Genomic DNA, 22,466 nt, shown 5'->3' with positions numbered 1-22,466 from the left:
TTATGTTATGTTTGCTTTTAATCTCCATCGTCTCTAAACCTTTTTTGTTCTGCCTTTTTACTTTAAAGAAAACAAGCATTGCTGCACATGATGCAGTAAATTCTTGTGCTAGCTACGTACAGCAACAAAAATAAGCTACGCGCTTTTAGTTTACTTGAAGATCTCTGGTGGGATTATTGGTACTAATGAGTACTGACAGCATAAAGTAGGTCCTAGACACAGCCTTTGCTTAGAGTGCTACTGTGCAAAACAACTGTGCCTTCCAGTCATGTGATGACAAACGGGTCCTTGGCTCATCTGCATGTCGAGTTTCTTAAGTGTATATCATTTTTAAAACAATAACACATTACTAGTTCTCTTTGAACTAATTTTTCTTCTCGGGGTCTATTTTACATCTGTGCCAGTATTTATGCTCACTATCCCCCAGACCAATTCAGTTGCTAGGTAGAACCAACTGGCTCTTTCTGAGGGACTCCTTGCTAGCCTGCATGCCATGAGACGCTGAACATCCAATCTTGGCTACAATGCCATCTCACTTCCAGTGACACAGTGACACCATGAGGAGGTCTGGACTATGGACTTCCCAACCCTGAAGCAGTTGGAGCATGCTGGTGTTAGCTTTTCAGCTGAGAGTCGCCTGTAATTCCAGCTCCAGACCTAACTTCTTGAACCTTTTTATATTTTTCTTTTTCAAACACTTACTCAATTCTGTGTTTTGTTCTGCATATTTCCAGTAGTTTCATGTCTGTTCCAAGACTTACAGCAATGGGTACAGATAAACCAGAAAGCATCAAACAAGCTACAGAGCTACATAATTACTTGTTGGGGAAAATGATTAAGTTCTGTGAACCAACCATTTTCAGTTGTTTATAATCAAGGCAGTCTCTAAGTAGCTGAGGTAGATAATAAAAGAAACTTTTTCGATTTAGAACTGTAGAGAATGGATAAAACAGATTTAAATTCTGTAACGCCAACAAGATTTGGTAATATTCTTTGGGAATATGGATAAATCATAAGAAAGAGGCAGAGGACAGAAGACATTCTAAAGCACTTTACATTAAATGAAGGGTAATCACTCCTGTAACATGGGAAACAAAGCCACAAATTTGTTGATTGCAAACTCCCACAGACAGCTATAAGATACTGATCAAATCATCAATTTTAATGAGCACATAGAAGAGTACAGCACAGGAATAGTGTTGTGCCAAATATGATGCCAAGTTAAACTAATCCCTTCTGCCTGCCCTTGGTCCATATCCCTCCATTCCTTCCATATTCATGTGCTTACCTAAAAGTCCCTTAAACGCCCCTATTGTATCTGCCTACACCACCATCCCTAGCAGCACTTTCCTACCACTCTCTGTGTAAAACACTTGCCCCTCACGCCTCCTTTGAACTTTCTCCCTCTCACCTTAAATGTATGTCCCCTAGTATTATACATTAGTTATTAGTTGAAGGATAACTTTGGCCAGGCCTCCTAAGTAAGGTTTTTTGTAATAGTTCTGTGAGACAGTTTATCTCCGCTTGATTGTTGAACGTTTTAATGAAAAAAACAGCATATCTGACAACGTAGCATTCCCCGAGTAGTACATTGAAAAATCAGTCTGGGTCATGTGGGTAAACCTCTGAAGTTTAACTTGAATGCACAGATTAAAGGAATCAGAAACAGATATTATTGAAAGTCAAGTTTTTGATTAACATATTTATAAATTTCTTTTTGCTCCTGATTTCCTGTGAGAAAATACTTTGACTAAATCAACTGAGCCTCAAATGCAGTTCATTTATTTGTTTATTCAACAGGACCAATTGCTCATATGATGCATTCCAAGAAGGATGTGAGGGGGTGCAGAATAGATTCAAGAATTGTTACCAGGAGTGAAGAACTTTAGTCATAAGGGAAGATTGAATAGGCTGGGGCTGTTTTCTTTGAACAGGAAGATATAGGGGAAATATACTTGAGGTGTATAAAATTATTAATGGTCTAGGATTGATCAAAAGATATATTTCCTTCAGTAGAGATGTTAATAATCATGGGGCATGGATTTGATGCTGTTATGAAGGTGTAGAGGTACTGTACCTTTTACTGTACCTTTAAAAGGGTTGAAAAGCTAGCAAGGACAAAACACACAGAGTCTGGAACAAGGTAACAGTATAACACTTGGTCGAAACCAATTGTACAGCTGTGTTGGTATAGAACCAAAACAAATTCAAATTCAGCCAATCACTTTAAATTATGCCCCAAGAATTCAATCAAATTTGTATTTAGTATTTTGATAAATTTATAACCAATGAAACGGTCCAATGTTTTAGTGTATAAAACCAGACATTTTCTACGCTAGAGGTGGAACTGCCCAGCCACCAACAAATACAGACTGCAGCAGAACAACTCTCTGAAAGGTACCTGTCTATAAGAAATTTGTGCAGCAGAACATCGAAAAGACAACAAAGGAAGATCTGAAGAGGAAGATATAAGAGAAGATTTGACAGCTGACTGGTTTTGAAAGTTGAATTTATTTTGTAAATCTTAAACAGGATTTTTTTATCAGATGAGAATTGTGGAGTACGAGGTAAGATTAGATTACTTACAGTGTGGAAACAGGCCCTTCGGCCCAACAAGTCCACACCAACCCGCAACCCACCCAGATCCATTCCCCTACATCTAACACTATGGGCAATTTAGCATGGCCAATTCACCTAACCTGCACGTTTTTGGACTGTGGGAGGAAACTGGAGCACCCAGAGGAAACCCACACAGACACGGGGAGAATCTGCAAACTCCACACAGAGAGTTGCCTGAGGCGGGAATTGAACCCGGGTCTCTGGTGCTGTGAGGCAGCAGTGCTAACCACTGTGCCACCATGCTGCCCAGGACAGTAAAACATAGGTTTAAGGGAAAGGAGTTGTAAATAGTTGTTGGTTTTGATATTCTCTTGTTGGACTTAAAGACTATAGTTGTTAATTTTTTTTTCTTTAAATAGTGACCTCTGGGCATAGTTCTTTGCCACTCAAATTTTAACAGATTACAGCATGAGGTGAATCGTTTCTGTGTGGCTGATTTAAAGTAGCAGAGGGGTTTACCCCATGTCGTAACAATGGAGATGTGAGCATAAGAGGTATAGTTAGTAAATTTGCAGATGACACCAAAGTTGGAGGTGTTGTGGACAGCAAAGAAGGTTATCTCAGATTACAACAGGATCTTGACCAGATGGGCCAATGGGCTGAGAAGTGGCAGATGGAGTTTAATTTAGATAAATGTGAGGTACTGCATTTTGGGAGAGCAAATCTTAGCAGGACTTATACACTTAATGATAAGGTCTTAGGGAGGGTTGCTGAACAAAGAGACCTTGGAGTGCAGGTTCATAGCTCCTTGAAAGTGGAGTCTCAAGTAGATAGGATAGTGAAGAAGGCATTTGGTATGCTTTCCTCTATTGGTCAGAGTATTGAGTACAGGAGTTGGGAGGTCGTGTTGCAGCTGTACATTGGTTATGCCATTGTTGGAATATTGCATGCTATTCTGCTCTCCTTACTATCGGAAAGATGTTGTGAAACTTGAAAGGGTTCAGAAAATATTTACAAGCATGTTGCCAGGGTTGGAGGATTTGAACTTTAGGGAGAGGATAGGATAAATAGACAAAGTCTGGGGGATCCAAGATGGCGGCGACCCAGCAAGTCTGAGTCTATAGTGCTCCTCCCAAGACTTGGGCAAAGTGGGTCACCTGCCTCTACCACAGTCACCAAATCATTTAAAATAGTTTTTACTTAATGTAATTAGTTGCTCAGTACTGAATTTAAACAATTTAATCTCCAGTAAAAATGACTAAAGGGAAGGGAGCCCGCAGTTCTCAGCAGGCAGGAACCCCTTCCCCACCCTCTCCAGCCGCAGCAGAGGCATCTGCAGCCGCCCCGGGGGATTTTCCTAAGGTGGCAAGTGTCGTGGAAATAATCTCTAAACTCGATGCGAAGATCGACGTCTTCATCGAAGAGTCCCAGAGCCGATGGGACTCACTCTCAGCCGCGCTACAAAAGCACAACCGAGACATCAAGGAAATTGAGCGCCGAGTTGGAGGGGCGGAGCTAAAGGCCGCGACCTTTGAGACCCTATCAGAATCGGTCGTGGATCGGGTCTGGACTCTCGAACAGCGAGTCCGGACCTTAGAGAATCACATTGATGACCTCGAGAATCGAGGTGGTCGAAAAAATATTCATTTGCTGGGCCTTCCCAAACGGGAAGAGGAAGGCCATCTTACAGCGTTTCTCGAACAGTGGCTTCCACAGCTTTTAAATCTGGAGGCTGGATCAGGCCAGGTAAGGGTGGAATGGGCCTACCAGGTTGCAATACCCGGGCCCGGCTCGAACCAACACCCCCGCCCGGTCCTGTTCCGGCTGCAGAGCTATAAGGAGAGGCAGATGCTCTTAGAAGCTTCCAGAAATCTTGGGAAGGATCCCCAAACCATGATTTATAAAGGATCCAAGATTAAGTTATTTTAGGACTTTTCCCCAGCTGTGGTCTGAAAGAGGAAGGCATTTGATGAAGCGAAGAAGTGTTTAAGGGATTTAAATATTCAGTACTCCTTGCGCTACCCAACGACGCTACGCTTTAACCATGAAGGGTCCGTGTATAACTTTGGATCGCTGGAAAAGACCAAGGAATATTTGGACTCTCTTAGATAAATTGTAAGAGTTAATTGATGTTGTTTTGCTCTCCCCCCACTCCGGTTGACATCCCCCTTTTTTTATATATTAATCCCTTTTCTTTACCTTACTGTTTAATATTATCTTCGGGGGGTGGGGAGAGGGATTTATTTATTTGTTCTCTACTTAGCGATTTTCTCCCTTTTTTATATATATATAGGCCGGGGGGTCCAGTTGATGTTGGTGGGGGGAGGTGGTTACCTTAACCTATTTTATTTCTGTCTAGGAGCGGGGTTGTTTTCCCCTTTTATTTTGTATTATTATATTTAATTATTACTTGTTGAGGCTGTAATTTTATAGTTATATATGTTTATATATGGTATTAACATTACCAAATATATCCAGGTGTTAGTGTGGGTGGGGTGGTGGGGGTTGGGTGCTCACTGTTAACTCTAGCTCTGTAGTATATTTGAATTTTCTTCATCCTATCGAGGGGCGCCTGGGTCAAGGGTGGGGTACTGGTTGGGAGAGGATATGATGGTCTGTTGGAAAGGAAGTGATACTCCCTGGGAACAAGAGGGAAAATCTGCGTTTAAATACATTTTATATTTTTTAAATTTAGAAATAGTTTTTTATTATATTGATGCGAGTGTATTAAAGAGCCTTTATTTTTGTGAATTTTACAAATTTTTCAAAATCCTAAATCAGATAAAAGACGAATCTGGATGATATATTCTGATTAAAGCCCATATAAATGGAGAGGAATATGGGATCTTAAATTTGTATAGCCCCCCGGCACATCCTTTTAAATTTATAATGGAAGCCTTCTCAAGCTCTCAGTGCTCATCATACAATTATAGGGGGAGATTTTAATTGTATTATGGATCCGGAAATAGATAGGATTCCCAAGAGTACTGCAGGAGTATCTCCCAGATCTAGACAATTGGTGGATTTGAACAAAGAATTAGGATTAGTAGATGTATGGAGATGCCTTCATCCACAGGTCAGAGTTTTTTTTACTCCAATCCACATAAATGTCATACCAGAATTGATATGTTTTCTTCCCCCTCGATTTTTAAAAATTCCATATCATCCTGTAAAATAGGCAGTATAGCAATCTGATCACGCTGCTGTATATATGGAAATCAAGGCGAGGAACAATGAGACATCCGAGACATTGGAGTATGGACGCCTTCCTGATGAAAGACAGTAAATTTGTAAAGTACTTCTCTCAAAAATCTAAAACTTTTTTAGAAATTAATTCAGGTATGGCTAGCAACCCATCAATGATGTGGGAGACCATCAAAGCTTACGCGCAAGGTTTGATCATCTCATACTCAGCGACCCAGAAAAAATTGAAGGGAGAACAACAGCGTCTGCTCGAAGCTCGCTTAAAAGCGGCTGAAACAGCATATGCTGACAGACCTTCTATTATCAAATTACAAAAAATTACAGCTCTAAACACCACGCTTACCCAAATGGCTAAGAGGGAAATATTATTTGCAAAACAAAGGTTATATGAATTTGGTGATAAACCTGGTAGATACTTAGCATTTCTCACAAAGAAAAGGAATGCCCCTCAAACAATCAAGGAAAGTTCAGGTATTCTGACTCATGATCATAAAAGGATTAACGCAATCTTTAGAAAATTTTATTCTGATTTATATAAATCGCAGGATTGTGAAGACAGGACTAGGAAGATGCAGTCATTTTTTAAAAACCTGACCTTTCCCGACCTAACTCCAGAACAGGTATTGGTCTTGAATGTTCCCCTAACAATCCAAGAAATACTTGACACGATCAGGCAACTTCAGAGCGGTAAGGTGCCTGGCCCAGATGGCTTTCAAGCTGAATTCTATCAAGAATTTACAGGAATATTGGCTGGTCCACTTATGGACAAGTATAACTATTCATACAGCCAGGGCTGTCTCCCGCCTTCGCTGAAAGAGGTGAATATCTCTCTTATCCTCAAAAAAGGAAAGGACCCAGAAGATTGTACGTCATACAGACCAATATCCTTGCTAAATGTAGATTTTAAAATCCTTTCTAAAACGTTAGCATTGAGGCTAGAAAGGATATTGCCACATATCATAAATAAGGATCAGACAAGGTTTATTAAGAGCCGTAGATAATCCAATAATGTTAGAAGGGTTTTGAATGCGATTCAAGCCTGCCATCAGGGAAAGATACCAGGTGCACTAGTCTCATTAGATGCGGAAAAGACACTCGACAGGGTTGAATGGTCATATTTGTTTTACACATTGGAAAGGTTTGGTGTTGGACAGGTGTTTACCAAATGGATCTCAACATTGTATAGTGATCCCAAAGCAGTTGTGATTACCAATGGATTAGGCTCGGATAGCTTCAGTGTGGATGAGGGCTGCCGTCAGGGATGTCCTCTTTCGCCATTGCTATTTATGCTAATAATTGAGCCACAAGCAGAAGCTATACGGACTGACCCTAATATAATGGCCCTGAGGATTGGTACAAGTAAACATAAAATTGCCCTTTATGCAGATGATGTTCTTCTATTTCTCAGTAATCCCCTGATGTCTGTGCCTTGCTTAATCTAAATTATTAATACATTTAATGTATATTCAGCTATAAAATTAATTTCTCAAAATCGGAGGCTATGCCAATGGGTAGCCTTGCTAGTATATCCCACTTATTGGACGGATCCCACTTTCCCTTTCGGTGGTCCCTGGAGGGTTTCTTATATTTAGGCATTTTTATTACCCCAGTATTTGGCCAGCTATACAAGGCTAACTTTGTGCATTTACTGGAGAGGATAAGGCAGGACCTCAAGCGATGGGGAGACCTTCCAATTTCCTGTTAGGTAGAATAGCACTAATTAAAATGAATGTCCTGCCCCGTCTCCTATACCCTATGAGAACACTTCCGATGATGCTGCCAAGGCTGGCACTACGTAAATTATATGGCTGGTTGGGTTCCTTTATCTGGAATCGTAGACGGCCCCTCATTAAGCTGAAGAAGCTACAGCTTCCATAGACAAGGGGAGGATTGGACTTCCCAGATTTTAGGAAATATCAGTTAAGTTCCCTATTAAGCTACATAGCCGATTGGGTCTTGTCTGGCTGGACATCGAGGCTTCTCAAGTAAAATGCCCACTTATTAACCTCTTATTTTCAGACAAGAGGAAAATCATCATAGATCAATGTAAAAACCCTATAATACTAAACACAATTAAAGCTTGGAATATAATGCAGCAAAATGAGGGCAACTCAAATAAAACATCCCTCTATGCTCCGATAGTGGGACCATGGAGATTTCAACCGGGGCTTACAGATGCCACTTTCAAACTCTGGAGATCCAGGGGTATCTCCTGTTTAGGGGATCTGTTTAAAGAAGGGGTCCTGATGTCTTTTGAACAGATGCGTCAGAAATTTGGATTATCTAATGGAGACCTCTTTCAATACTTCCAAATTCGAGATTACATACAGAAGAAGACTACATTATTAGATAGTCTTTATAAATCAGATAGAGAACATAGAGTGTTATGGCCAATGAAAATTTAAGGCAGGAGCATCTCCAATGTGCCCCAAATGTAAAATAGAGGTGGGCACTCTTGTACATTGCTTATGGACCTGTCATAAGATCCGTAGATATTGGACTAAAGTAACAAGTGCTCTGACAGAAATCTTAGAAACGAAAATTAGAGTGGACCCTATATCTCTCCTTTTGGCTTTTCAAACTTACCTTCCCTGGAAATGCACAGGAAGAGATTATTTTCTATTCTCTCTTTCTGCGCAGGGAAAAATATTTTGGTAAGCTGGGTGGCTGAGGGCCCCTCTGGACATTCGAATTGGCACAGATTAATCATGGAATGAATCCCTCTTGACTTCCTTACAAATATGGTGCACCAAAAGACTGCATTATTCCATAAAATATGGCAGCCCTTCTTGAATTACATAAATACAGATATTTCGGCCATCTTAACAAGGGCTTTTATTTAATTGAGATGGCGAGCCTGGCTGGTCCGGGGCCCCTTGGGAGAGGAATCCTGCACGAATACGGGTTTTGTTACAATTTGATGTTAATACATTCCGAGCATGTATCTCACGACCCAATTTCTGTGTTATCCATTGGTTTGGGTTTTTTTTCTCTTCTCAAGGTTGGAATCGAGCCCAGGTCCCTGGCACTGTGAGGCAGCAGTGCTAACCACTGAGTCACCATGCTGCCCAGCATTGTTCATCGAAATTGATTAACATCAGCAGGGGCAAGCTGTATTTCCTCACAAAGTTTCCAATTAATGTACAACTGAGATAAGGCCCCACAAATAATGTCCCGGAAAAGGTGGTTTTCAAATGCAGAAAACATGCATTCAGGTCTCAACTTTTGTGCATTGTAGTCTCTTTCTTTGCTGGAGTTCCTAATTTTAACGGGACCAAAGGAGATGCAGAGTTAAACTTGGGGGTACAACAAAAAGAAAATGATGGTGGCACTGGGAGCAATTCTGACATTAAGTCAGTTTCAGATTAGCACCGCAGAGAGTTGGTTGCCCACAATTTTACCTAAGGAATACCATGCAGCAAGAGAAAGTGTGTGAGGAGGGAAATGTGGAGAACATCCTAACTTTTGATTAAATTGCTAACTTTTCTTTGTGGACTGATTTTACAACCTGTATCTCCTTGTTTAAAGCTCTTAACTTTTCAAAGATAAATTTGATGAGCAATAGTGTCAGCCAATCAATCGGAAATTCCATATTTTACAGCAAACGTTATTGCGATGTGTTATATTATCATTAAGATCCATTGATGTATCAGTGTTCTGAATTAGCATGCAACTGTATCTGTTGCAAATTTATAGCATGGGTGATTTATTGGCTACTGTTTTTGCTACAATTCAATAGTGTAATCAACTGAGAGCCTGATATCTTATTGTTTAAGAACTTAAATGCTAGATTTACACAAAAGATTTGTGTTTACACCAATCTTAAACATCAAAATAGTTGTTATAAAATGTTTCCTCGTTACCCTAGCCATTGGTTTATAAAGTAGACAACTGTGGGATTTATGTTCTATACATGCAGCTACTTTCAATTTAATATGACCTCTAACTTTAAATGACAATTTCTCTCAGTCCTGTAACAATGTTTCTTCTACACTCTTCTGTCAAAAACACCTTTTCTAAAGAAAGCAGTAAAAAAAAATCACAATTCGTAGTGATTAAAAATACACTTCTGATTAAATTTTTTTTCAGATATTTGTAAACAGAATGGACAGCTCCAGTTACTGTATTAAAATGCATATATTATGCACATTAGAATAATAAATTTGTTAAACGCATCAAACAAATGGAAAAAACACTCATGAAAACAATAGAACTTGGACAGCCAGGAAACTTAACAATTGTCAAAACATGAAAGCACATATTATTGACAATGGTGAATACGGAATAAATTCATAACACAAAGATACACGTTAAATCTAATAATATCTAGGGCTGAGATTTTCCCATTTTTATTTGCACTATAGTGGTGAATGTGTTATTTGGTGACTAACATGCCACCACAACAGACAAGATAATTCATTGCCTTGCGCACTCATCATCTCATTAAAGGTTGATAAGGGCAGGAAACTTGACTATGCACTTCCCTATCAGGCACTTCAAAATTGGTGTGTCAGAAAGTAGCGGCCAGCAGCTTCTGGGTCTTAATGATCTCCAGTCAAAGTCTACTCTACAGGACATCCAGTGGCGAGAAGGTAGACCTCTTTTTCTCTTCTCATAGGATGGGGGTTTTGGGAATCAAGGCGCAGAGTGTGGGTTTCAGAGGCCATCCTATTGTTGACCATCCTTGCTTCTGATTGCCCCCAAATTGGAGCAGTTGAAAGCCAAACTTAGGAGGCAGGTCACTCTGGTTTTCTCGCCACTGTTGATTGACCACTTTAGGGCCTTAATTGCTGGTGAGTTGAAAGTCTTGAGTCTATCTTCTTCAGCATTTAATTGTCAAGTTGGTGAGAAAGGGTTCTCTTTCTTTCTCAGGCAAACTCACCCAATTATTTCCCATTTCCTGCCATCTCTGGGGACTGAAAATTCAATCATAGATAGTGAAGAGCCAATTTGCAAGTGTATCCCATAAAAATACAAAACTAAATTGATATATTTTGATCAAAATTACAAGAACTGACTGCTTCAATATCACTAAAGTGGAATTTTTGTTAAGTTCTTGTACAATTGTGGTTACAAAGGCTTAGCAGTTGCTAAGGGACATTTTACAACAAGAATGCCAAATTTCAAATGATAGTTTATGCTACAGGACAAAAATGTGCTGATTCTGATAGCCTTAGGTATGAGGATGAAGAAAGCAATGGGAACAATCATGAAATTCACAATGAAAATTAAATATACAAATACACAAGACAATGTATCAGCTAAGTGTTGTGAGAGAATGGCAGCAACGTGATTTTGTTTTAAACTAGATCTGTTTACTTATAAAACGATTAGATCAATAAGTGCTAAATGCATCCTCCAACGCATTGCTGCCCATTAATTTGTATAGACAGCACAATTTTCCTGCACCGCAATGAACTTTTGTCTGAGGAACTTTCTTGACAATTTTTTTACAACCTTATTAAGTTTGGCAGCCCTCAGAATTTTCATTAAAGCTTCTGCAGTTACATTTGCACTCTGTTGCATCTTCCATTCGAGAAGGAGAAGCATGATTTGTTGCTGCTCCTCCTTGTCATTCCATGTTTGAAGCATGCTTTTTCTCGTTTTATTGAGGAGAACCTTCCCAAGACTGAACACTTTCCGTTGGCCAATATTTTGACGTGCCACAAAGTTAAAGAGCGCCTTTTCACACTCTGTACTATCCTCTGAAACACAGATTAAACAAAATATTATTTAGATTCAACTTCAATCAAAAGCTAGAATAGAATTCTTTCTCAGATAAAAATGTCAAGAATAATTAAGTAATTTGATTAGGAGACAGTTTCAAAGGAAAATACAACTTTTCATTGTCACAATCAGTCTCTGGTTGCGTCCCAGCTCACAACATATCATCAGTTAACAAGAACATTTGAGTCAAAGAACTGGTTTGTTGACAACAATACATGGGACATAAATGCATGATCAGGAGTTGATCTCAAATATCCACGCAGGGAAACATTGCTTTAAAATTATAGCAAAATATGGCGGATCTGATTTTCAACAGCTAGTCTTCAGTTTCTCAATTTAAATAGATGCAAGTAAAGACTGCAGTAACTTAAAAAGAAAACTGACTGATAAAAGCAAGAGGAATCTTTGCACCAAAATTCCTGACACCAAATTGAAAAAAGGAGATAGCACTATTTTCGAAAGGAGAGGCAGAGGAAAGGTGCAGTGCTAAATGTAGCTGAAAAGGAATATTCTACCTCCCATAGATGGTCATTAAGTCTCCAGAAAAGTTGGGCAAAGAGTATGATTTCTATTCTGTCACATTACATATACAATGATTTTGCGGAAGGGCTATCTCTACCCAGAGTTGGTCTCCCTGAATTCACAGGGTCCATTCTGAGGCATTTTAGGTGCATGAGTGATATTTGTGGGACATTTTAAACAACATGTAGATTGGAAAAGTCATGAGGGCAAAGATCGCTTAGATTAGGAGTGCATCGAAATCTGTTTTGGGAGAGTTTCTCAGGACAGTATGTTCTGGAGCCAACTAGTTAACACGCTATCTCAGGCCTGGTATTGTGTAATGAGACAGAACTAATTAATGTAAGCGTGCTCCTAGCTGGCAGCAATCATAATATAATTGTATTTTTGTTTTAGATTGATGACTAGAAGAATGGGTACAAGTCTAATACCTGAACAACCTAGCGGAACAGGCAAATCATGTTAAGAGATAAGTCAATAGTGAAATTTAAAGGGATAATTCAGAATAGAAAGAATGGAAACATTATAATGAGAGAGAAATTCTCCAAGGACAGAAATCACCACCCACGGAGAACCAAATGAATTAAATGTACCATAAAATTTTAGGAAATAGCATATAATTATGAAAAGATGAGTGGAAAATCAGAAGATTATAGAGTCATTGAGTCTTTTTGCGAGTTTCTCAGAAGAGAAGCATATAAATTGATCTTTCAAGGTATTTTTAACTGAAGTCAAATTGGCATTAACATGAAATTAATGGTGAACAAGTCAGCTTGTTACTTATTTCATCAGATATTACTAAGTAGTGTAGAATGTGGTTTTCAGAAAGAACAAGGTCACCTAAGTATTCAGAGCAAATGTATATTCTACCTATACTTATTAACATTAGCAAACCAATATAATGTTTGGGTTCTTTCCATTTTTATGTAACATAATGTGGAAATGTGCTAACATCTGGGATATGTTGAAATGTATGTTGAAACTGGTACTGAGATGGTAAGATTGATGTATGAACAGACTATATTTACTGAACTATAGAAGAATGATGGGAGAGGAATCTCATAAAAACTTGCAAAATTCTAACAAGACCAGACTGGATAACACAGGAAGGATATTCCTAATGACCAGAAAATCCAGACAGGTGGGCCGTTTCAGACTAAGACAAGGGGAAATGCTTTCAACCAGAGAGTGTGAGCCTGTAGAATTCTCTGCCATAAATAGAACTTGGCCAAAACACTGATTGTCTTCTAGAAGGAGATGGATATCATTCTTAGGGCTAAAGGGATTAAAGGAAGAAAGCAGGAACAAGGTGCAGAAATGGATGATCAGCCATGATCTTATTGAATGGTAGAGCAGTCTAAAGGACCAATTGACTCTACTTCTATCATATTCTACAATGCTGAATATATGATTAAAGGCACTTTGCATTGTTGGATTACATAATCAAAAAACACCACGTTAAATTTCTTTATCATGGAAATACAATATTATTTTAGAGATTGTTACTTACAATATTGATGCAGTTACAGAGATAATATTTTTAAAGAAATCATTTGAGATACCTTCTGAGCCATGGGGCTGACAGGGGCTACACAAATTGTCATGCCAGGCAGTACCAGGGATATCCAGCTTTAAGCCCAGTTCGGTACAGTTTGTGTGCCTCTTACATTGTGTTTTGGCAGAAGTTATTGATGAAAAGAAACCCTGTGCACATTTCCCACAAACAGTATTGCTGTATGGAGTGCCTGATAAATGAAGAATGATAAGTGAGTCATACTTAAAGTACACAAAATTAAAAGATTTCACAAAGGTGACTAACATAAGGAAAAAACTGTTTCTCTTTGAACAAATTCAATAAAACTAGCGCAATTTTGTTCTTAATTTGGGAGATGAATACACTCAAACCTTTACTATGCACTCAGATCTATTAAAACAGTGAGAAAGTCAGTTTCCATCATCAATGATCTCATGCTCCAAGCTTGAAATATAAATTATGCAAAAGAGATGTACAAAGGCAATGTTAAAACTTACAGGTTCTAACCTACAGTAAAGATTGAACAGGTTGTGGTTCTTTTCTCCAGAAAGATAAAGTTGAGGGGTGACTGAATGGATATCTTGTAATAATAAAGGGATTTATTAGACTAAATATTGTAAAGATGCATGCACTTCTGCGAGAAGTCAAAATGAGAAATCACAAGTATTAGTATCTGGTTAATTAATCCAATAGCACATTCAGGAGAGACTTCTTTACCCAAAGAATAGTTAGAATGTGGAAATTTCTACTACTTAGAGTGATTGAGGTGAATAGCATATATGTCTTTAAGGTGAATTCAGGCAGGAGAAAGTAAGAGAAAACTGTACTGGTGCTGTCCAACTAATATATGGTGTGAGGACACTTCTGGAGCACAAACACTGACACAGACCAATTAGACTAAGTTGAAGTAATTAACAATATTTTAAATGCAAATGAGGCATATCTTTAAACATGCAAATTTGAAAAAAGTTACCTGCTGTTTTAACTCCATATCCAGGAGGGCATGCTTTCTGCTTCATACAGAATTCATATTCCCAGAAATAGCCATCTTTGCACTCACACACTCTGTTGTGAGTTGCATTGCATTCATGCTTAACATTTTGATTTTCTTTGCAAAAATTGTTGCAGTATTGACATTTTTTCAAGTAATTCCAAAACTGTGTATAATGATTAGCTGAACAGGGTGCACACACAGTATCTTTGTCTTTTGTACAATGCAGTGTCATATGTTGTCCTGGAGGGCAGCGACTGCAGGTTAGACCTTCATGTTGAAAGGTAGGTACAGATGCCTTGCATTTCTCTGTACTTATATAAATAACAATGGCACTAACCAAGGTGAGCAGTGACTAGAGAGAAAGAAATGTTAACTTCAATTATACAGGTAGTATCTAGCTGAACAATCAATACATTTACAAATATGAAAGGATACATTTTCCTTTGTTCCTGCTTTGAGACTGTCACAGGGAAGAACTCCAACCCATGCTGTCACACATTTATGCAACACATTGTAGACTGCAGCAAAACTGGGGATTCATTTATATTAAAAGAGAACATGCTCTTTATTTATCTTCTCGTGTATTATTCATGACAGCTTTATTTTTGTTAATATTCAAATATAAAAAGCATATCAATCCTGTTCAGATCAACTGAGATATTTGTTGGATGAACCTTTGGTTAACCTGATCCAAAAGATTATTTTTCTCTGTGGGAAACAGATTAACAGAAGAACAGTGCTATGACATATGGGTGGCACGATGGCTCATGTAGGCAGCATGGTGGCTCAGTATTTAGCACTGCTGCCTCACAGCACTAGGGACCAAGGTTCGATTCCACCCTCAGGTGACTGTGTGGAGTTTGCACTTTCTTCCCGTGTCTGTGTGGGTTTGGTCTAGTTTCCTCCCACAATCCAAGGATGTGCAGTTTAGGTGGTTTGGCCATGCTAAATTGCCCATAGCGTCCAGGGATGTGCAGACAAGATGAACTAGCCATGGGAAATGCAGGTTTACAGGGAGAGGATAGAGGGGATGGGTCTGGGTGGGATGCTTTACAGAAGGGCAGCGTAGATTTGTTGGGGCCAAATGACCTGTTTCCACACTGTAGGGATTTTATGACAGCATGAATTCCTGTCCTACTGTTAGTTACACACAGTTCCTGTTTCTGGTTTCCCATCTGTTGAGCAGGCTGTCTCAGTCATACTGCTAGCAATTTCTGAATCCATTCATGATGTGTGAAATGAAGCAAAAAGAAGCCCCCCTGTTCAAGCATTTTAAAATAGTAATAGTCTTATCGTATTTAAATTATATAAATCAAATTATGAATTTGAACAGAGATACTAGACTTGAAACATTATCTCTATTTCATTTTTACGCAATGCTGCCAGACCTGCTGAGATTTTTCTGCATTCTCTGTTTATTATTATAGATTACCATTACATAATAAGTATTTAATCAGGAAAGTACCTGAAGAATTTAGCTCACGTGGCAGGAGGAGAAACATATCCAAACTAGATTTGCTGCTCATCCTTTATATGTGGCTTGCCAATATTAATTACATGATAATAACTGCAACACTTAAATGTTGATATTCTGAGATTGCAGATCTTGCCTGCCTATTGGATAATTGCCCAATATCTGTCTTGTTAGGTGAAACTCCCCATCAGAAATGGCAAGATTTGGAGATGCCAGTGTTGGACTGGGGTGTACAAAGTTGAAAATCACACAACACCAGGTTATAGTCCAACAGGTTAATTTGGAAACACTAACTTTCGGAGCACTGCTCCTTCATCAAGTGTTTGTCGAGTATAAGGTCGTAAGATGCAGAATTTATAACAAAGTTTATAGTGTGATGTAACTGAAATTATATATTGAAAAATACCTGGATTGTTTGTTAAGTCTCTCACCTTTTAGAATAAGCATGTTGGTTTCAGTACTTTCATCTGTAAATTGCAAAACATTTAAAAGTTACATTCTCAAGTGAGTTTTCACAATTGGCGTCATGTCGGCCCAGGTATTGCATTGAAGGTGTTAGCTGCCTTGTGTGAGACTGTCTGTGCCACAAAGGTCAGACTGATTCTAATCTAAAAAATGGAATTACAGAATGTTACATGGAGGCATGACACCATGTAAGATTCTGTAAATCAATTTTTTTGATTAGAATCAGTCTGACCATTGTGGCACAGACAGTCTCACACAGGGCAGCTAACACCTTCAATGCAATATCTGGGCAGACATGACACCAGAACGTAACCTTTAAATGTTTTGCAATTTACAGATGAAAGTACTGCAACCAACATGTTCATTCTAAAAGATGAGAGACTTAACAAACAATCCAGGTCTTTATCAATATATAATTTCAGTTACATCACACTATAAACTTTTGCTATAAATTCTGCATCTAACGATCTTATACTCCACAACCACCTGATGAAAGAACAGTGCTCCGAAAGCTAGTGTTTCCAAATAAACCCGTTGGACTATAATCTGGTGTTGTGTGATTTTCAACATCAGAAATGTGAACTCAAAACATTTTCCTTAATATAACTTGTTTGGGATGTAGAAGAGAAAAATATTGAATGAAGGTGATCGTTATAAATAAAGCAGTATTATTTCTCTTTCGTTGAAAATAGTTGATGTTTGTAAAAGTTCATTGCAATTGAAATTATGGAACATATTAGTAAATATAATTGAGGAAGAAAATTCTAAGGGAAGAATTTCAGAAGTATTTGTTTAATTGCCAAGCGAGAAGTTATTATAAATTATTACTCAAGTTACATTCATGTTATAGCTATTATTTTATATTATAGAGTTACAGTCATTGAGGCATATAGCACAGAAACAGACCCTTGGGTTCAACTGCTCCATGTCGACCATAATCTCAAAGTAAACTGGATCCCACCTGCCTGCTCCTGGTCCACATCCCTCCAAATATTTCTTATTCTTGTACTGATCCAAATGTCTTTTAAAATTTGTAACACATCCACCACTTTCCACACACAAACCACTCTCTGTGTAAAAAAAAGCCCTCCCCCCTCTTTTTAAATTGTTCTCCTCTCACCTTAAAAAATGACCCCCTAGTCTTGAAATTCCCCCACCCTAGGGCAAAAAAAACCCTTGCCATTTACCTCTCATAATTTTATAAACCTCTTTAAGATTTATAAAACCTTCTACACTCCATGAAAAAAGGTCCTAACCTATTTAGCCTCTCCTTCATACTGAAACCCTCCATTCCCTTTGCCTCTGCAGTCTCTTTGCTGATCTAAGGATCAGTATGACTGGGGGCCGTGAGTTAATCGTGGGCTGTTTCAGCTCAGAAAACCATCCACTGAGTGAAAACACCTGGGCGAGCCGAGAAAATGCTTCAATTAAAAAAAAACAAGTCTTGCAGTTTGTTTGATTTCATATCTGAAACAAAAAGCAGGAATTACTGGAGAAGCTGGATAAGTCTGTTGCTCCAGAGATGCTTAGTTTCTCCAGCAGTTTCTGTTTTGGTTTCAGACTTCCAGCATCCACATTTTCGCTTGTCCAGCATTTTAATTGATTTTAAACAGACATCGCTGGAATGTGAATGGAGGGTACACATACCAGCTCAAACACTGCAGAAGCCATCAAGAATATAAAGAAACTATTTACATAATGCTGTTCTCAACCACCGAACAACTCAAAGTGTTCTGCAGCGTGAAGTTCCTTCTTACCAGTATAATTACCAGTGTAATGTCGAAACATTAAAGTAATTTTTAAAAGTAACGAATAGAAAAGATGCATTTCTGATCCCAAAACTGTGAGGGTGTATTTTCCAGTCATTCGCCTACGAATGTTACCTTTCTTTTTCTCTCTGAGGTGGGTGTTTAGTTAGTCAGTAATGTTTTAATAACCGGAATATAGAACTAGCATATTACACTGAGCATTGCGAAAGGGAAACTATGTCCCGCATATAATAATTGCTCGGATTATGACAGACTGCTCAATATCTCTGTCGCCTTGTCACATTTGAACTCCTGAGTAGATTTGCACGGTGGATGACTCCGTGGTTTGCCCTGGAGCCCTGTGCATCAATCACAATGTTGGAGCTGGTTGGGTTTCTCTCACTTTCCTGAGGCACCTGTCTGCCCTTCACCCAACTTACTCGTCCGTTACCGTCCCGCCTCCAACAAACCCCCCACCCACACCCTGAACAATGATCAGTTCTAAACTCTCCTCTTTATTTGATTTTAACTTGTTAGAATCCCGGTACCATGCGCTAACAGCATTCTCCTGCTCCCGCATCGCCGTCTCTCCCACTCCGTACTCACCGCTTTGCTGAGATTCATCTCAGAGGCTGGAAGTTGTTCTCTTTGATGTGCTGTACAGTTGAGCTGGATGAGGCATCGACCTGCAGAGGGTTTAAATGCTGGATGACTGAAAGGGGATTTCCTCGTGGCTTTGAGACGCCCCTCTAAACCCATACAATTCCTTCTGGATTGTAATCAATTCTACAGTTTAAAGAAAACAATGGTGAACTGTCCTCCTATAATCTGACACGGATTGCTGATTCATCCACATTTAAAAAAAAAGCTTCAATCAAATTTGACAGTACGTTCAAAATGTTCATAAAAGAACACGTGCTTAAACATGAAGGGACACTTGCTTACATTCTAGTGTACTTCAAAGGGTTTTTCCCCCTGAAATGTAATTGCTCGTGTTTCCAGGTAATCTGATCCAGAACATTCATTTACGATGGTTCAAGTGCTGTTCATTGAACTGTAATGCAACATGCTGGTGATGCTATCCATTCTGAAACAAGAGTATATTGGAATTACAGAGCAAATTAGACAGCATGTGTGAATAGAACAGACGATGTATATGCTAAAAACTCTTTGTTGGGACGGAGACAAGTATTTGTCATTCTGCAGGAGGGAGAATGAATCTCAACTCACTTTCAAGGTATGTGTGTGTATCCATCAATTAGGAAATGATAGTGCAAGTGAATAATCTACATAAATAAATATTTTTCACATTAGCGTTTTAGATACTACTAGCCGAGCTGTTCAAACTCATTTTCATCGCATATGGAGTTTGAACTCAAACCTCTAACCCACTGGTAGGGATGCCACACGGAACCACAGAACCACTTTTATGCTGCTATTATACTTCATTAATCGCATGAAAGTTAGCTTGGAATCTTGAAAATATTCAATGCCTTTGCATCAGCCTTGTCATACTTTGGACAGTAATAAAGAGTTTAACATCCCACTCAGAAAGTTTCATGGCTTCCAATGCAACCCAAACAATAGTAAGTAGCCTTGTAACAATCAGTACCTACTGCCTGAATTGTCAACTTTTCTTTCCTGAGTAAAGTCTCCGTGTGATTCTTGTTGTTTCCGTGAAGGGAATTCTGGGGTGCCGATGTGCTGTGTAAAACATCATTATTTTAAGCACAGTTTGTTCTGCTGTTTTGCAAATTTTTTTTGCAGAACTACACTTTAGTTTCACGCAGGAAGTATCATAATATTGCGAAGGAGAATTCATGATGAGATTGTAGTTTTGGGATATTGATTGGGCATTGTATTTGAGTTTTCCACATCCATTTACAACCAACAATAATTATTCAGATAGTTTTCATCTGGGTTCCTCTCCCTCTGCCTTTCAGAGACTTGCTGCTGTGCACAAGCTTTAGGTTGTATGAGACAAATTCCTCCTTGGAATCATAAAGTCATGGAAACAGACCCTTCAGTCCAACTTGTCCACACCAATCAAGTTTCCCAAATTAAACTAGTCCTGTTTGCTTGTTTTTGTCAAATATCTCTCTAAACTTTTCCTTCCATATACCTGTTCAAATGTCTTTTAAATATTGTAACTATATGTACATCTACCACTTCCTCAGGCAGTTCATTCTACTCTCTGTGTGGGAAAGTTACCCCTAAGGCCACTTTTAAATCTTTCTCTTCTCCCCTTAAAAATATGTCCCTTAGTTTGAATTCCTCTACCCTGAGGAAAAGACCTTGGCTTTTCGCCTTATCTGTGCCTCTCATGATTTTATAAGCCTCTGCAAGGTCACACCTCAACCTCCAGAGAAAAAATCTCAGATATCCAGCCTCTCCTAATAACTCAAATCCTCCAGTCCCAGCAATAGCCTGGTAAGCTTTTCTGAACCCTCTCCAATTTAATAATATCCTTCATATAGCAGGGTAGCACTGTACAGAATACTCCAAAAGTGTTCCTACCAATGTCCTGTACAACCACAACATGGCATCTCAACTCCCGTATTAATAGTCTGAGCAATGAAAGCAAGTATGCTAAATATCCTTTTAACCAACTTGTGATACAGCTTTCTGACCTGAACCCCTGAGTCTCTCTATTCGACAACACTACCTAGGATCCTATCATCAATTGTTTAAGTCCTGCCCTTGTTCATCTCACCAAAATGCAACACCTCGCATTTATCAAAAATAAAACTCCATCTGCCAGTCCTCAGCCCATTGGCTTAATTGACCAAGGTACCTTTGTACTTTGAATGCCATTTGGAGTGATTGTTTTCTTTCTTAGGAAAAGATCACCTCACTACAACTTCTCAGATCACGCAGCAGGACTGCAAGGTAGCAGTATTCCCAGGTCGCCACTCTAGTAACATGGTTGCTGCAACTGGACATAAGCTTTTCTGAAACATGCCATGCTCCCTTCAAGCAGACGTACTTCCAAAATGGTCATGTCATCCAGTTCTCCCATTCCAATTTATCAGGGAGCATTGAGGCTCTGTTCAGACTGCATTTGGAGTATATCGGCCCCGTACCTAAAGGTGAATATGACAGTGATGGAGGGAATCCAGAGGAGGTTTACAACAATGACCCCAGGAATGAAGGGCTTGTCATTTGAAGCCCAGTTGAGAATGTTTGGATTCTCCTCAATGCAGTTTAGAAAGATAAAGGCAATTTAATTCAAACCTATAGAATACCGAGAGGCCAGAATAGAGTGGATGTGGAGAAGATGTTTCCACTTGTAGGAGAGACTAGGACCTGACAGAGTGAGAGTAAAGCAATGACCCTTTAGAACTGAGATGAGGAGGAATTTTTCCTGTCAGAGGATGGTTAATCTGTGGAGTACATTGCAGCAGAGGGCTGTGGAGGCCAAGCCATTGAGTGTACTTAAGACAGAGATATTTAAGTTCTTGAATAATAAGGGGATCTAGGGCTATGGGGAGAATGCAGAAGAATGGAGTTAAGACCTATATCAGCTATGATCGAATGATAGAGCAGACTTGATGGACCATATGACCTAAATTTGCTGTCATAGATTGTGGACTTATAGAGGCAACTGGTAATCAGTTTATCATAGTAAAATAGAAGCATTGGGTGTGCTATGAAGAGAGTTGGATTCCAAATGTGAAAATAATCCAAGTATTGTAGCAGAGACTAAATTGATAAGATTTTGTCCATATTAAACTGAAATATGATGCTGTCTTCTAGTTTTGTGACCAGTGTCAATATACCAGAATTATTCTCAATTTCAGGCACATTGCTTATAAGCAATTCATTAAGTGATTGAATATGATTTCTGTGATTTGCACAATGTAGCTTCTAGAGAGCTTGTTTGTGCATGCACCTGTAATACAACAGCAAATGCTAGGGGGTGATGCTTATGAAACCTCAGCTGGAGCATTGTATACAGTTCTAGGCATCACACTGTAGAAAGGAAGTGAACACACTGGAGTGACTGTAGAAGACATTTACATAGAACATAGAACATAGAAGAATACAGCGCAGTACAGGCCCTTCGGCCCTCGATGTTGCGCCGATCCAAGCCCACCTAACCTACACTAGCCCACTATCCTCCATATGCCTATCCAATGCCCGCTTAAATGCCCATAATGAGGGAGAGTCCACCACTGCTACTGGCAGGGCATTCCATGAACTCACGACTCACTGAGTAAAGAACCTACCCCTAACATCTCT

At 39.1% G+C, this 22,466-nt stretch overlaps 1 protein-coding gene across 2 annotated transcripts; it reads right to left on the bottom strand.

Moving 5' to 3' along the window:
* Window positions 1-8,866: 8,866 nt before the first annotated feature.
* LOC122549337 (tumor necrosis factor receptor superfamily member 6B-like) lies at window positions 8,867-19,250 on the bottom strand. Of its 2 annotated transcripts, XM_043688985.1 has the most exons (5): window positions 19,170-19,250; window positions 18,831-19,010; window positions 14,517-14,889; window positions 13,572-13,754; window positions 8,867-11,468 (listed from the first exon to the last, which is right to left on the bottom strand). In XM_043688985.1, exons 2-5 carry the CDS (start codon window positions 18,981-18,983, stop codon window positions 11,140-11,142), a joined length of 1,038 nt encoding a protein of 345 aa, XP_043544920.1. In that variant the 5' UTR covers window positions 18,984-19,010; window positions 19,170-19,250; the 3' UTR covers window positions 8,867-11,139. The 2 variants fall into 2 exon arrangements, with proteins under 2 accessions (XP_043544920.1, XP_043544919.1); XM_043688984.1 differs by lacking the exon at window positions 19,170-19,250 and having other exon boundaries at window positions 18,831-19,101.
* Window positions 19,251-22,466: the final 3,216 nt, after the last annotated feature.

Source organism: Chiloscyllium plagiosum, chromosome 4 (assembly GCF_004010195.1).
Source record: "Chiloscyllium plagiosum isolate BGI_BamShark_2017 chromosome 4, ASM401019v2, whole genome shotgun sequence".
Lineage (NCBI taxonomy): Eukaryota > Metazoa > Chordata > Chondrichthyes > Orectolobiformes > Hemiscylliidae > Chiloscyllium > Chiloscyllium plagiosum.
The sequence above is the reverse complement of the archived record's forward strand: the minus strand, read 5'-3'. Positions and strand labels throughout refer to the sequence as shown.

What these genes read in the sequence shown, in the direction of transcription:
- LOC122549337 (XM_043688985.1), bottom strand. Translation starts at nt 18,983, where the DNA reads ATGGGTTTAGAGGGGCGTCTCAAAGCCACGAGGAAATCCCCTTTCAGT. An exon ending in AGATGAATCTCAGCAAAGCG is followed by an intron (nt 14,890 to 18,830) that starts GTGAGTACGGAG and finishes CTTTCTCTCTAG; the next exon opens with TCACTGCTCACCTTGGTTAG. An exon ending in TCAGCCCCATGGCTCAGAAG is followed by an intron (nt 11,469 to 13,571) that starts GTATCTCAAATG and finishes TCTGTGTTTCAG; the next exon opens with AGGATAGTACAGAGTGTGAA.